Consider the following 15139-nt stretch of genomic DNA (forward strand, 5'->3'; position numbering starts at 1 on the left):
GTATATTTGGGAATGGTTTCTGTTCTTCGGATAGGTACATGAATGGATAAGGTCTACGATGGAGTTGAGAAAATTTTTGGATGGAGACCTGGTGTTGGTGTTACTCCGTCACACTTTCACAGAGCAGTGAGCACGAAAATATCAGAAGCCAAACAAGGCAGAAATAGAACTGACCAGATCCTTGGAAGTTGGCAAAGGAAATTAGGGCAAGTGAATTCAAGCATAGATGGGAATAGGCCATGGAAGGAAGTGAAAACACATTGGACTTATTTAAAGTCACTTAAGATTGCCTGGGAAGTTTTTGTTAGGGCAATAATAGGGCTAAGGATAGGATGTATACAGAAAAAAGGTCTTAATGGTCAAGAAATTGCAGATAAGAACTTGCAAACTGAAAAGTGGAGTAGTAGGAGCCACTGTGATCAGAGCCAACACGTAAATTTTTTTGAGAGCAAGTTGAGCCAAAATAAATTTTAGGTTTTTTCCCTCTTAATTAGCATTACCTGTCCCAGAGCTAATAATTGGCAGAATCAGGCTTTGTTCAAAATACTCATTCTAAAATTTCCAGGAGACCAACTTGTCTTTAAAAATGCATAGTTTCATAGACAAACATCAATTTATGTGTAGATCATGTAACTCATTTAATTATGTAAGTAAAATCCTTTGGAGGTAAAAAAAACAAATACTGTTTTCCTTTTAGTTCTTTTCTCTCAGCCGCACTTCTAGAAAAAAATGGAAAGAATGCATGGGGAAAAACAGAGAGTTATGTTTTTACATTCTACAATTTCATGAAGCATGTTGTTAAACCCTGTGAAGCCAGAAGGGTATATTCAAGTGCACTAAGGTGTAAATTTTCATTTATTATCCACATGATTCTTTTCCCAGTTAGAACTGAGAGCATGTCTATCCTTCCCTCTGGATTCAAGAGACTGTTTCTTTACAAATACTGCTTGAGTTGGGAAAAAAATAAGTGGAAAAAGTCCTGAAATTTTTCTCTGGAGATTTAGTTCTGCCACAGGAGCAGAGACACATCACTCAATAGCATTTTTTCTTATGTCCATGCCTCTCCTCCTCCATCTATTCCTTCCCTTTTCCCTCCTTGCCTGTTCAGCATCTCTCATCTATATTTTTGCATGACTCCATTTGCGAAAGTAGTAGTTGGCTGGGCAAATGGGTTAAGGAGTGGAGGTAGTAATGGCGTGGGGTAGGGGAGGAGCAGATAAGTGGCAGTGCAAGTCCCAGGATTTGGGATGTGGATAGGGAACTGAGGAAGAATTGCTTTATTTCTCTCTCCTAGCCTACCTCCTGCCTCTTTCAAAACTAAGCAAAAGTCATGGATTTCAATGTCATGGAGAGAGGACAGAGGAGAGACCAGTTTGTAGGCTGTTGCAACTATCCTGGTGGTAGGAGATGATGGTGGTCCACACCAAGGCAGTTGCGTAGAGAGTGGAAATGAGTGGTTGGGTTCTCTACATATTTTGAAGGAAAAGGGAGAATATTCTGAAAATTGGACAAAACATAGGAGAGAGAGAAGAGACATGGACCACCATCATAGGACTTGCTGGGAACTAAGCTGAGGAAGAGTGCCAGAGGAGCTGGCTGTTGACAATGGGGAGCAGATCAGGAGCTCAGTTTGGGACATGATAAGTTGGAGCTGTCAAGAGGAGAGCTTTTGTATTTAGTTAGAGTTCATGGGAGAGATCTAGGCTAGAAATGTGAATTGGGGAATCGTTTGCACAATTGAAGTATTTAAACCACAAGATAAATGAGATTACTTAGGAAGGACAGATAGATAAAAAAGGGAAGAGTTCCAAGGGCTGAGTCCTGGAGCATGCCAACACTAGAGGATGGGGAAATAAAGAGGACCAGCAAAAAGCAACTGAAATGGAATATACACCCAAGAATATACAATCATTTTTTAAATTGTATTTTGGTAGCAATTAACATTTATGAATATCAATGCTTTATTTTTCTTTACGTCTCCAACATATGACGCCCCCAGTAACAACAGGCACTTATGTACATATGAGTATGGATGTGTGTATTCTAATTAAATTTATATTAAATAAATAAATATATATTATATGTTTACTATTTCATCAATAAAAAATTATTATGGCACCAATTACAATTTTTGTTATCCATGATTTGCTATTTATTTATATCCTATTAAAACATTTTTTGTCTAAGCAAATTTTTTGTCTTTCTTCTGGCTTTGTCTGATTGATAGTTGATTCAAGTGTTTGGATTCAGTTTAAATTTCAGACCACTATAAAATAGAGTTTCGCTATATTCTTTTTATCTCGATAATTAAATTATACTCATAACTTTCCATTTAAGAAGCTATAACTGTTAAAATATATGACATGTTTAAACAGTAAGGCACTGAATAGGTGGATGAAATTTATGTATACTTAAAATTATTTTGTGGGTGGTGATATTTTTTTTTCCATATCATACTATTTCATCTGGGATACCAGCATTGGCTTTTATTGTGGAAAATGAATCTTTCAGCCTCACTGGGTAAGGTGCTTATTCTTAAAGACTCAATCAGGAGAACCAGTGCCTACTACAAAACTCTGCTCCAACAGAGACTGACTTGGGAGGAGGGGGCAGGAGTTATGGTTATGTCCCATGATGGTGATTGAAGAATGTAATGGGAGGATGAGAGGAAGAGGGCAGGGAGTATATAGGGAGGGCAAAGAATGGAAGGACAATGGAAAATGTTAGGGGAGGCAACACTGGCAAGGAGAAGGGCTCTGAGGCAACTTGTGCTGAATATAAAGATGGAGTGCAAAAAAGTAGCCTTATAAAAGGCACTAGGAAAATTAAAATAAGAATAAGGAACCTAAGTTTAACTTAGTTAAAATGAGAATAAGGAATTTTTTATCAGAGTCTTTGTGTAGCATAATCAAGGGTTTAGAGGGATTCTCACAGTGAAAACAATGACATAAGATGTCTCTGAAAGTGCTCAGAAGTCCACCTGCATCAGGGTCAACTGAGGGGCTTGTTATAGATGCTACAACCTAGTGAAGCACAATCTTCTGGTATTGTCAGGGAATCTGCATTTTTTAAAATAAACACGCAGGCTCTGTCCTCATCCCCAAGTGAATCTTATACCTGCTAAAATTTGAGCACTGCTGAACCAGGGTAGAAGGACAGAACATGTGAAAAATAAATCTTGAAAATGTATGTTAGACTCAAATGGAGAGGGGACTCTAAGAGAATTTTCAGAGTAAGAAATACGTATAAAAAATAATGAAAGTAGGTAATGTTCAGGAATATAGTAACAGTGAACTGCCAGGAAAGTATGATATAAGTAAAGAAGAAAGGCAATGGTGACAAGAGTCAAAAAGAACAAATGGAAGAGAATGTATGCGAAGCCAGTAATGACACACTCCAACAGAGGACTGTCATGTGAAGAGAAAGATGGGAGACCACATATGGCCTTGAGAACTGTAGCTTTCCGAGAGCTAAGCCATGGGAGTCTTGTCAGTACCCATAACGTGACACCAGAAAGCAAATTATAATGACAGGAGAGCAGATCAATGAAGAGGGATAATGGAGTAGCTACCACCCACTGCCTTCTGTATCAGGTCTGGAATAGTCCTACTCTCTGCTGTCAGAAGTGCTGGGTATCCAACATCATCCCCACCCTGGTGATGCATCCATATCTTTAGATAATCATTTTCTTTGCAAAAATAACATGGAGTTGTCCGATTTACTGAAGACTGTGTTGGATTGAACTTTGTATCCAGTCTGAATACAGATGAAAAGGGAACATCTCAGTTCACAGTTTTTGGTTAAGGCCTTACCACACTCCAGCATGAGATCAGATGAGCCAGAAAAAGAGAGGTAATTGGCAGGGACTATTGTTTTCTTTCTCCCCCTCACCATTGTTACTCGTCTTTTGCTTTAGTCGCATTGAAATACACCAACTCAGTAGTTAAGGTATGTTTTATTTTAAGCCCCCACTTCTGAAATTTAGAAGTCTACAAGTATAAAATTGAGAGCAAATTCTCATAAGTGTCACAGAATAGCAATGTGGTTCTTAGCCTTCATGTACCCTCATCAACTTCCTGTTCTATCTTCTGAATAGTCCAAGCAACCAAGGACATTTCTTTTAATTATTGTGCAAATAAATAAATAAAATAATAGAAATATTTATTATATATTTGCAAAAGAATATCATCTCCCTGAATAAACTGAAAAACGGGAAAGTGAAGAGGAGAGTTCTTCCTAGATGTTAATTTTTCTTACTGGATTCTAATGTTTCAAAATAAGAAATGGAATTATGGGAATTTTAATAATTTAGCTAGTAAATGTAGAGAAAATGTTCAATAAATCCTCAAAAAAGGTTGCAAGGTATTATGAAAAATGCTTTCACAGTTGGATGTATAGGGATGTAAGCAAGCATGGCACTAACCATGAGAATGCACCAACCTTGACTTTTCCCTTCTTTCTCTTGGGCTGGTGTTTTGCTGTTTTACTCCTTCCCCTGCTGACATGCCTTCTTTATCTTTTCTAATGATACTGGCCAAAGATTCCTTCATTCCATGGAATCCTTTCCTCCATAGCTTGCTTGACCAATTTCTAGATGGTGATTACAAAAGTCAGTAATTCTTTAATTATTAGTCAATTTTAGATTTGTTTACAAGTCAAGTGAGAAACCACCAGGAACAGAAAGAGTGATAACAAAATAGCCTAATGGAATTTTTATGCTATCAAAGTCCTTTTTATCCAATAAAATTCTCCATATACCCACTTGGTATTAAGTAATTTTCTCCACATTTCTCAGCTATTAAATTTATTCCTCTTGCCCTAAGTATCACGGGGGAAAATATAGGTAGGAGTTATTGAATGCCTTCTCTGTGTCAAGCACTATTTTAGGCACTTCACATGAATGATCACCAGTCTTACCCACCTCTTAGAATTATGTGTATAATTTTTCCTACTTTCCTCAGGAGGAAGCTGAAGGCTGCCCAAAGGTCACCCAGCTAGTAGTAAGTGCCAGAGCCAGGATTTATATTCAGACGCACCTGAATATAAACACTCATAGTTTTTTTCTCTGTCCTATGTAACTTCATGAGTAATGAATATTAATAATCATTTATTTTGAATACCAATATTTGACATATGCAATCAGAAAGACTCTTCCCGGGGGTTGAAAAAGGGCTGGATTTATTTTACCCAGTCCTAAAAAATATCTTGGTTGGGGCCAGCCCCGTGGCTGAGTGGTTAGGTTCACATGCTCCAATTCTGTAGCCCAGGGTTTCAACAGTTCGGATGCTGGGCGTAGACATGGCGCCACTCGTCAAGCCATGCTGAGGTGGCATCCCACATAGCACAAACAGAAGGACCTACAACTAGCATATACAACTATGTACTGGAGGCTTTGGGGAGAAGAAGAAGAAGAAAAAAAGAAGATTGCCAACAGATGTTAGCTCAGGTGCCAATCTTTTAAAATCAAAAATATCTTGGTCATTTTACTTAAAAAACTCTTGGAACATTGTAAAAAATCTCTTAGAATAGTTCTTATCTGTTCAATAGGGCGTAATGATATTTGGAGTTCTGTTTATCATTTGCCATCTGGTATTAAGGGCTGCGAATTCCTTCTGCTTGTTGTGTAACTTGTCTTTATCTTTGTTGTTGCAGTACTGAGTACCAGTTTATTTACTATTCACCTGAAAACACAGCCAAAGCAAAAGAAGTTCTCAGCAACATCAATCAGCTACAGCCTCTGATAGCAACCTATGCAGACCTACTGCTTAATTCTGCAAGCCAGCATTCTCCAGACAGCTTGAAGAATTCTTTAAAGATGCTTTCAGAAAAAGTAAGATCCAAATCATCACTACATTGGGGAAAATGAAAGACCCAAATCCCCATCGGTGTTGCTTTCTGCATACATTGCCTTTCATAGCATCTGAAAATGTAAAATAGACCAGGTTAAAAAGCAAGCTTCAAAGTATTGCCACAGGATCAAAATGAATTGGCCTCATTCTCTTTTCAAATCTTACTGAACATTACTTTTTTTTTCCTACTAGGAAATGAAACCTGTTATTAGTTGGGATATATTTTCTCTTTTCCTTGACATCTTTCATTTTCTTTTGTTCATGGTCTTATTAAATGAATTAAATTAGATTTTGAAAATTGCTTTATTTTCCTCTGGTGATCACCTAATTTTTATGCATATGAAGCTATACATTTGAATAGGAATGCCACTTGAGAACTTTGATGTGGTTTCTTATTGGTGGCATGGGGTAATTCCTCTTCTTCACTTCCTTTCTACATTATCTACTGGGAGAAGGTTCTAAAAATTTCCAAAAGTATTAGGTTATTGTTTGAAATGTAGTGGGACCTATGCTTTGATTTTTCCAAAGATGACTTGCATCTGTATATGCAGAGAGGAAAGTTAGTGTTGGGTGGGGTGGATACTCAATAACAACTTCCATAACTAATCAGGGCAGCTGACTGGCATAGAAAGAACCAAGATCGAAAAAGACAAATTGCAGCTTGATTTAAGTGTAAAACCAGGTGTCCTCGAGTCCAATTCCAATAACCTCATCCTTAACCTCTGCATTCTGAGGACATCTTGCAATTTATTATGAGATACTTTCAATAAATATGTCCTTGAAAAAACTGACCAAAGAAAACGCTCATGTTATCATTTTAGAATAAAATAACAATGTAGTTCTTCATGTCCCTGAAGAACAGATTCATAGAAATCTGGATTCTATATATGTATATATTTTTGGTTCAGATATGTTAATTTATAATAATAATATCTTGTGCTTATTTAACATTTTAGTGTAAAGTGTACATTACCATATATTTTCTCATCAGATATAACTAATGTCTGTTTTCACTAAAAGTTAGCCAATGCCTATTCAGAAAGGTCAAGTGCGTTGTCAAATGAATTAAAAAGTGAAAAATCAAAATCTAAGACTTCCAGTTCAAAATGCAGCATTCCTTCTAGGCCAGAACAGGTGCCTCCATCATGAAAAGGGAGGAAAAAAGTGACCCCAAATTTACAAGTACCTACTTTGTTAAATACTGTGCTATGGACTTCATGACTTATGTTATTTCAATCAAATTGTGGGTACATATTATCTCCATGTCACAACAGAAAGGATTGAAGCTCAGAGAAGTTTAAAGAAAGGTGCAAATCATGCAGCTAGAGTCAAACCTAGGATTCAAACAAAACCAGGGTTCAACCCCAGGTCTGATGGAATCTGGCATGGAAACTCTGGCATTCTCTACTTAATATATGTGTTTTGACGTTTTCTTATTTAAAGTTAAAAAAAAAATTGTTAAACAAACTCCTCGGCAACATTTAAGTATTCTAATGGTCAATAAGTGTGTCTAGTAGTCAATAAATACGTTATGGCTAGGGAAAGGGAAAAAAAAAGGAGAGTGTTGCGTACAGTAAAATAGTATAATTTCATTTTGGTTCAGTTCTATTTTGGATTTGTAGATGAAGTGAGGTTTTTCTGGGTTCACCTAAGCAGAAAATTTTAGCAAATAGCACATCACTGCAGTGATTACAGAGCGGTATTTATATTCTTCCTGTGTGTTGGGCAAGGGTTTGTCATTTCATACATCATTTACAACTTGCTGCAGTGATTCAGGAGGGGACAGGGTGCATATTTTCTCCTCCTTTAATTTAGCATTGCTCCAACTTTTCCCCTATGTTTTTCTACTGAGTAGACAGCTTCCTCTACTAATAAATCTGTCAGCCCTTGGAATCAAGAGGATCTTATTTAAGTTAAGTTTGCAAGCCATGCATTCTTTTAAGAATGCATGCCTGGAATTTCAAAGAATTAGCTAAGTTAAACAGAGTTTTGTAGTCTATGAAGACAGTTAGTGGTTTAAAATAAAGTATGAACCGTGAATTTAGCATAAAAGATAAATAGTTTTAGTGGCATCGTAAATTTTAGTATAATTTAATGTTAGCAAGATTTAGCTGAAAAAGTTTTGTTTTTAGGATCAGGGTGTTACACACTGTGGGTTAGAAAATAGAAATTCTTACTTCGTTGATAGTCCCCTTGTTTCTTTTATTTCTGGACTGGTATGTTTGGAAAATAAGTACTTGAGTCGTTTTCTTAGGAAATTGTCCATATAGCCTATTCAATATGTAATAGTGATTGTCTACGTTAATACTTATCCAGGAACTCTAAAGGTTTCATAGCCTTTGACCAGCTGAACGTGGGAGAGCTCACTGTAGTAGACTGGAGAGGCTGGGGAAGACTGAGGGCAGGAGGCATTGAATTCTTTTGTAATGAGATGCCATCCCTTCTCTTAGGTAAGCCATTGCATCTGGACATGATAGCAGTGGATACATTATCAGTTTAACATATACTCAGAGTCTTGGGGAAAAGCAAAGGGCAACAGAGAAACCCAATTTACTAATAGGGCATATTCAGAGAGTCTCAGAGCTGGCCTTATTTGTAGATCCAAAAGCAATTCAAATAATCTCTCCTGCTGCTGATAACCAAGTCACAGGACTAAGGGTCTCCAGGAAAATTCCATCCCTTTAAGCGTCTATTGGTAGAAAAACAAACACACACAATTTAGAAAAAGTAAAAATATTTCCTGAACTATTTGCCAAGCAGCGTCCTTGACACTAGGGACACAAATGGAGTAAGACGTAGACCTGTTCTTCCCAAGAGATTCAAGATTCTTGATGGTAATAGTTACGATGCTAATGATAATGTCAATAATAGATAGCATTTATTGGAGGTTTAATAAGTGTGAAGTACTCTTATAAGGTCTTAAATTTTCACAAGTCCATGAGATGGGTACTAAAATCTTCAATGTTTAATCTGCTTAATCCTATGAAGCAGGTACTGTTACCCCTCATTTTACACAGTAGAGGAAACTGAGGTACAGAACTATATTAATGAACCCAAAGTCACCCACCTTGTGAGTCTGGCTCCAGCTTCTGTGAGCTTAACCACCATAGCATGTTGTCAAATGTTCCATGATTGCTAAGACGGGCATGTGTATATAGAACTAAGGAAACAAGTAGGGAGGTTGGGTGGCAGTGGGGAAGACCTAACTGAAATTTCACAAGAATAAAAATTTTCTATAAATTTTTCATGTCCTAAAACACACAAGCTCAATTAAATTGTTCTAATCTTTTAATTCTTAGTATATCTTCTGATGGATAACTGGGTTTGTTTGCTGCATATTAGTTTATGAAAATATTAAAGAAATTATTTAATCTTATGACATAGGGGCATAACACAAGGCAAACTCTGAGTTGCTATAAATAATCCCAAGAGAGAAGACAAAGCACAGGCCAAAGTTTTAACATAATATGTGAAAGGTTAATAATAAGAGTGGGATAAAAATGCATTTTCCTTTCCCTAGACTAAAAGTATACAATACTACAAAAAAATCAAAAGATAAAAATAATGTAAGCAAATTCAAACTGAAAAAATAAGGGCCTAAATGTAGGCAATGTATAGATAGCTCTCATAGCTCAGATATACATGTGACATTAGTTCCAACTTCCCATTGAATTCTCCATTCCAACAAGATTGATAGATCTTCTTTAGAAAGTCATTATCCTGCTCATCAAAAAGCAATATTGACCTCCTGATTGGGTGTGGCATTATACTCGATGCTGTATGACAAATACTACATAAACATGGTCCTTAACTTTTACAACCCAGGACTTTAAAAGAATGAGATGTTCCACAATATTATAATTGTGAAATGGTAAACAACAACAACAAATATTGATTTTGTCACAAGTATGAGAGGCTCTGCTCACAGTACATTTGAGAAAATCTCACATCTTCCAATTCCTAGTATCCTTTCAACCTTAACACAGTATACCAAAGCATTCTATTGTATTCAAAGAAAGAAAAAAGCATTTCATCTGAAAACTTAACTCAGAATTTTCTTATGAAAAGTCTTGTTTTCCTTAATAACAATGCCAAGAAGTCAGTAAGCTATCAGTAAGCTAAAAGTTGAAGATACAAGTAATATACAGCAGGATATTGATTATATTGATTACTTAGGCACTGAGAAGGAGTTTCTTATTTTTTACTCAGTGCAACCACTCCTAGGTCTATTTCAGTCCCAAAGTGAAGAGAATTTAATGAGAACTTAATAGGTAGAGGATTTTTATTTGTTTTTTATATTTGGTGAAAATATGTGTGTGTGTGTATATATATGTATATAGTCTAAGTGAACTTGAAAATAACTGGTATAAATCAAGATGAAATCTCAGGATTAGAACTTATATGTCTGTTTTTCATACTCTCACGTAAATATTGAATTGGTGAAAAAGTAATATTATATAAAAACCAAAATTTGTGTTCACTAGAATATTGAGGAATAGGGAAAATAAAGATAAGGAAGTAAAATAATATTAAGAATAAGACTTATACCTAAAATACATGGAATTAGAACTTCTGTTTCTGGCCATAATGGAGTAGCATGGATCCTCCCACCTTAACCAACATGAAAACTGGCCAAAATGTGTAAAAGAGTGGTTTTCACGAATTGGAAAATAGGCAGAACAGGAAGATAACAACCTGTGATCCTTATGATTAACTAGCTTGCTTCCTGGAGGCAGTTTCCAGGCTGTGGCATTAGGAGGAGAAAGCCAAACAGTAAGTTCTCAAGTTAAAGAGAGAAATGGGAGTTCAGGAAGGGTAAGATGGCTAGAATTCACAGAGCAGAGTGCCAGAAAGAAGGGAGCTGCACACAGAAAGAGCCTTGGAGATCTGTAAATAGGTGCTTTTAAATCTTTATCTGAGTACTGATCTGCATATGCATGAGAATAAATCACCAAAACCCAGGGAAATAAATACCAGAAATAAGCAGATAAAACAATTCCTGGTGGTCACACAGAGCTGGGAATAGTTGATCTTCCCACCAGCAGAGTGAAGAGACTATAATACATACCACATTGTGTAGAGCCCTCAGAAGGGTATGGTCTTGGAAGTGGGGCTAAGTTAGTCCTAGATTAAAGACTGCTCTTGATCCACTCTAACAAGATTTAAAAATAAGGCTTGAAAGATTGTTATTGATTCCAAGTAACTTAACCTCACACCAGGACAAAATCCAACATTATTTAAAAGAAAACAATAAAATCCAGCCAGCTAGAACGTAACATATAAAATGCTTGGCATTTACTAAGCATATGCCAAGTGTGCAATGAAGCAGGAAAATGTAACTCATAACCAGAAGAAAAATAAAGCAATTGAAACAGACCCAGAAATGAAAGAGATGATGCAGTTAGCAGATAAGGACCTTAAAAGGGTGATTATAACCAAGCTCTATATATTTAGGAATGCAGAGAAACACACGAACAGGATGGGGAGAAAAATGAAAGATTAAAAAAAGAATCACATAGAACTCAGAGAAATGTAAAATATAAATTTCTGAAATAAAAATATGTACTGAGTGGAATTAGCACATTGGTCACTTCAGAAGAATAGGTGGTGAACATGCAAACATCGCATTAGAAACTATTTAAATGAAGCACATAGAGAAAAAGACTGAAAAACATAAACAGAACATGAATGACTTATAGAAAAATACCAAGAAGTCTAACATACACGTCAATGGAGTCCAAGAAGAGGTGAAGAGGGGAACAGAAAAATATTTGCAGAAATGATGACCAAAATTTTTCAATATTTGATGAAAACTTGAAACTACAGATGCAAGAAGCAAAATGTACTCCAACAGAAGAACGTTAAGAAAAAAAGAAAAGAAAAGAATCATGGATACATCATCATCAAATTGCTGAGAAATATTGATAAAAAGAAAATTGTGGAACAACCAGAAAAGAAAATAAAAGATACATTATGTGCGGAGGAACACAGATGAGAATTATAACAGACTTCTTGTTAGACACTATGCAAGCCAGAAGACAATGAAATAACGTCTTCAAAATACTGACAATGGAAAAAAGTTACAATTCCATATCAAGAAAAGATGTGTCTCAAAAATAAAAGTGAAATAAAGATCATTTTAGACAAATAAAAACTAGATCTACACAAAGGAATAAAGAGTGTCAGAAATGGTAAATATTTGGATAGATATAAAAAAGATTCAAACATTTAATTTACTTAAATATATTTACTCTTTAAAACAAAAATAATACCAATGTATTAGTGCAAGCATAGACATATAGAGCAATAGAATAGAACAGAGAATCTCTGATAAACCCTCACATATACGTTTAGATAATTTCAGACAAAAAGTGCAAAGGAAGTTCTTGGGAGAAGGATATCATTTTAACATCTAATGCAGGAATAATTGAATATCTATATGCAAAAAAATGCAACCCTTCTTTATCTTTACCTCACACACATATAAAAATTAATTCAAAAAAGATCATAAACCTTAATATATAAGCTAAGAGATGTAAGTGAACAAACTTCTAGAAGACAACGTAGGACAAAATTTTTATCCTCTTGGAGTTAAGCAAAGATTTCTTAAATAGAACACAAAAGCATGAACCAAAAAAGAAAACAAATGATGTGTAAGACTTCATCAAAATTTAAAACTTTCATTAAAGTTTTCAGAAGAAACCATTAAGAAAATAAAAAGACAAGTCATGGACTGTGAGAAAATATTTGTAAAATATGTATCTGACAAAGGACTTGTATCAGAATATGCAATGTATTCTTGCAACCTAATAGTAAGACAAACAACTCAATTAAAAATGGGCAGAAGAATTGAAAAGACATTTCGCTGAAGGAGATATATAGACGGCAAATAAGCACATGCAAAGACACTCATCATCATTTGGTATTAGGGAAATGCAAATTTAAACTAAAATGAGACCACTAACCACCCACTAGAATAGCTAAAATCAAAAAGGCTGAGCATACAGAGAGTTGCGGGGGATATGAACAACCAGAACTTTCATATATCGCTGATGGGCACACAATTATTTGTACACTTTGGAAAACAGTTCAGCAATGTCTATAAAGTTAAATATATATGTGATCTAGCCATCTGACTCCTAGTTATTTATCCAAGAGAAAGTCTATTTTGTAGGTACTGAGGTTGTTGAGTAAGAAGGACTGGAGACCTGCTTTGGGTAGACCATCATAGCAATCAATAGGCTGAGCTGAGACAGAGGATTTGAATTATTAAACATCACAAACTGTCAGTAATGATCCTGGGGGAGCTTGTTAAAAATACAAATTCTAATTCAGTATCTCTGGGTTAGGACTCAGAAGTCTACATTTTAATATTGGTGGCCTTGGATAATATCCTGACAAAAAAAGAAAAGTTACCTTAAAAATAGTAAATCAAGGGCCAGCCCCATGGTATAGTGGTTAACTTTGGCAGCCCAGATTCATGTGTTTGGATCCCAGGTGCGGACCTACACCACTTGTCAACCATGCTGTGGTGGTGACCCACATGCAAAATAGAGGAAGACTGGCACAGATGTTAGCTGAGGGCTAATCTTCCTGAAGCAAAAAAAAAAAAAGTAAATCAACCAGTAAGAGACTATAGAAAGTATCCACATGGAATGTAGAAAGGGTCTGAACTGGGACTAGCTGTAGGACTATAAGGATCAATCTTTGAAATTATTGAATAGATATAACTAGTTGAAATTGATGACTAGTGCAAAAGATAAGTATTACTAATGATGATCCAGACCTTTAGACTGTGTTACTGAATAGTAAGGATACCACTCAGATGGAAAAGCAAGGCAGAACACATTCATTAAGAAACTTGAGCTCAGGCTGGGACTTCTAAACTCAAAAGACTTTTAGATGGAAACAGTTGACAGTACTGGTTCAGGAGGTGGGTAGAAATGGATTTTGAAGAACTTGGCAAAAAGATGATAGTTGAAGTTATGGAAGAGTGGGTTACATCACCAGTGGAAAAAATGCTTTCAAGAAAGTGATTTAAGGTCTCTTAGGGTCCACTTACCACATTTTGAGTGAGTAGGGGATTATGAATTAACAAAGGAAACTGAAAAGGTCAGTCAAGAACGAGAAGCATAAAGAGAAGAGTCTAATTTACAGTGAATTCCCACAAGGGTTGCACAGGTAGGCTTTGTAATTTTGTACAAACTGGTTAAGTGATTTAGCCAAGGTCAAGTGGGTAATTTGTATGAGCTGCCCAGATGTCAGGTAACTCTCCTGGCTGAAAGTTCAGCATGCTTTCCTTTTGGGAATGGTAAACACATCTCAGAGAGTAGCGCTATTGCCTGATAAAATAATTAAAGCATGTCAAATTTCAAAATTAGCAGAATTCTTTCTTGCCATATACGTGACTGCTAAAATGATAATCACTTGCTTATGCCATTGGCTACTTCTGTATTGTAGTTAAGATTGGGCATGGCGTTGAATCTTTTCAGGGACAATAAGGAGATTCTAAATAAAAGGAGACTTTTCTTAATTTGTTGAAATCTCTAGTGAAAAAAGATGGTTTTAAATGAACATATCCTAACTATTCCTCTGCCATTAACATTCAGGAAGCTAAGAGATTCGTCCCCAGGAGAAGTAATTTTTAGTAGTTTTATACTTGCAGATAATTCTGTACGTTACCTTGAAGAATACTTGTATGAGAATATGAATTGGGAAAATGTCAATAAGGCGAGAAAACATTTCATTTAAGATAACATTTCTCTCTCTCTTTTTAATATCAAACAAATAAAACAGATCTGCCTTAGGTTCAGATTTTATGCTTTTTTACTGTGTTATTAAACCAATATTTTAATAAATTTTTTGCCTACTCTCACGATAACATTTAGACAGCCTTTCTTCTTTCATTTAATGTAGTGTGAGCTAAGCCAGAAAAGGAAAAAGGTATTCAGAACTCTAAGTCAATAGGCAACTCAGAAACAAGGTCACATCCTTCCCACCACTCTCAACTCTCCTAGTATCATCTCAGTTGCAAGAACAGCAACATATACATGTGTTGGGATTGAGTGACTACATTAATCTCTTCAAGTTGATTTGTTTTGACTGTAAAACATCAGGGTCTACATTGGTCTACATTTACTAAGTAATGCTGGTCAAGAAAATTAAGATTTTTCCAGGTCACATGGATATTGCAATGGAATATTTTGCTATTTTGTAACAGAATCTGATTCTGGGTGATCCAGAGAGTTTCCAAGGAGTCAGATAAATTTTTTCAGTATAGACACAAAGTC

At 35.7% G+C, this 15139-nt stretch overlaps 1 protein-coding gene across 35 annotated transcripts in view; it reads left to right on the plus strand.

Annotated features, from left to right (window-relative positions):
• Positions 1-15139, plus strand: part of INPP4B (inositol polyphosphate-4-phosphatase type II B) — a 747875-nt gene that overhangs the window by 605326 nt on the left and 127410 nt on the right. For all 35 annotated transcript variants that reach the window (XM_070608969.1, XM_070608970.1, XM_070608973.1 and 32 more), the window contains one exon: positions 5653-5830. In XM_070608969.1, coding sequence (XP_070465070.1) covers positions 5653-5830 — 178 coding nt within the window. The remainder of the gene's footprint in view (positions 1-5652; positions 5831-15139) is intronic.

Source organism: Equus przewalskii, chromosome 2 (assembly GCF_037783145.1).
Source record: "Equus przewalskii isolate Varuska chromosome 2, EquPr2, whole genome shotgun sequence".
In the NCBI taxonomy this organism is placed as follows: Eukaryota; Metazoa; Chordata; class Mammalia; order Perissodactyla; family Equidae; genus Equus; species Equus przewalskii.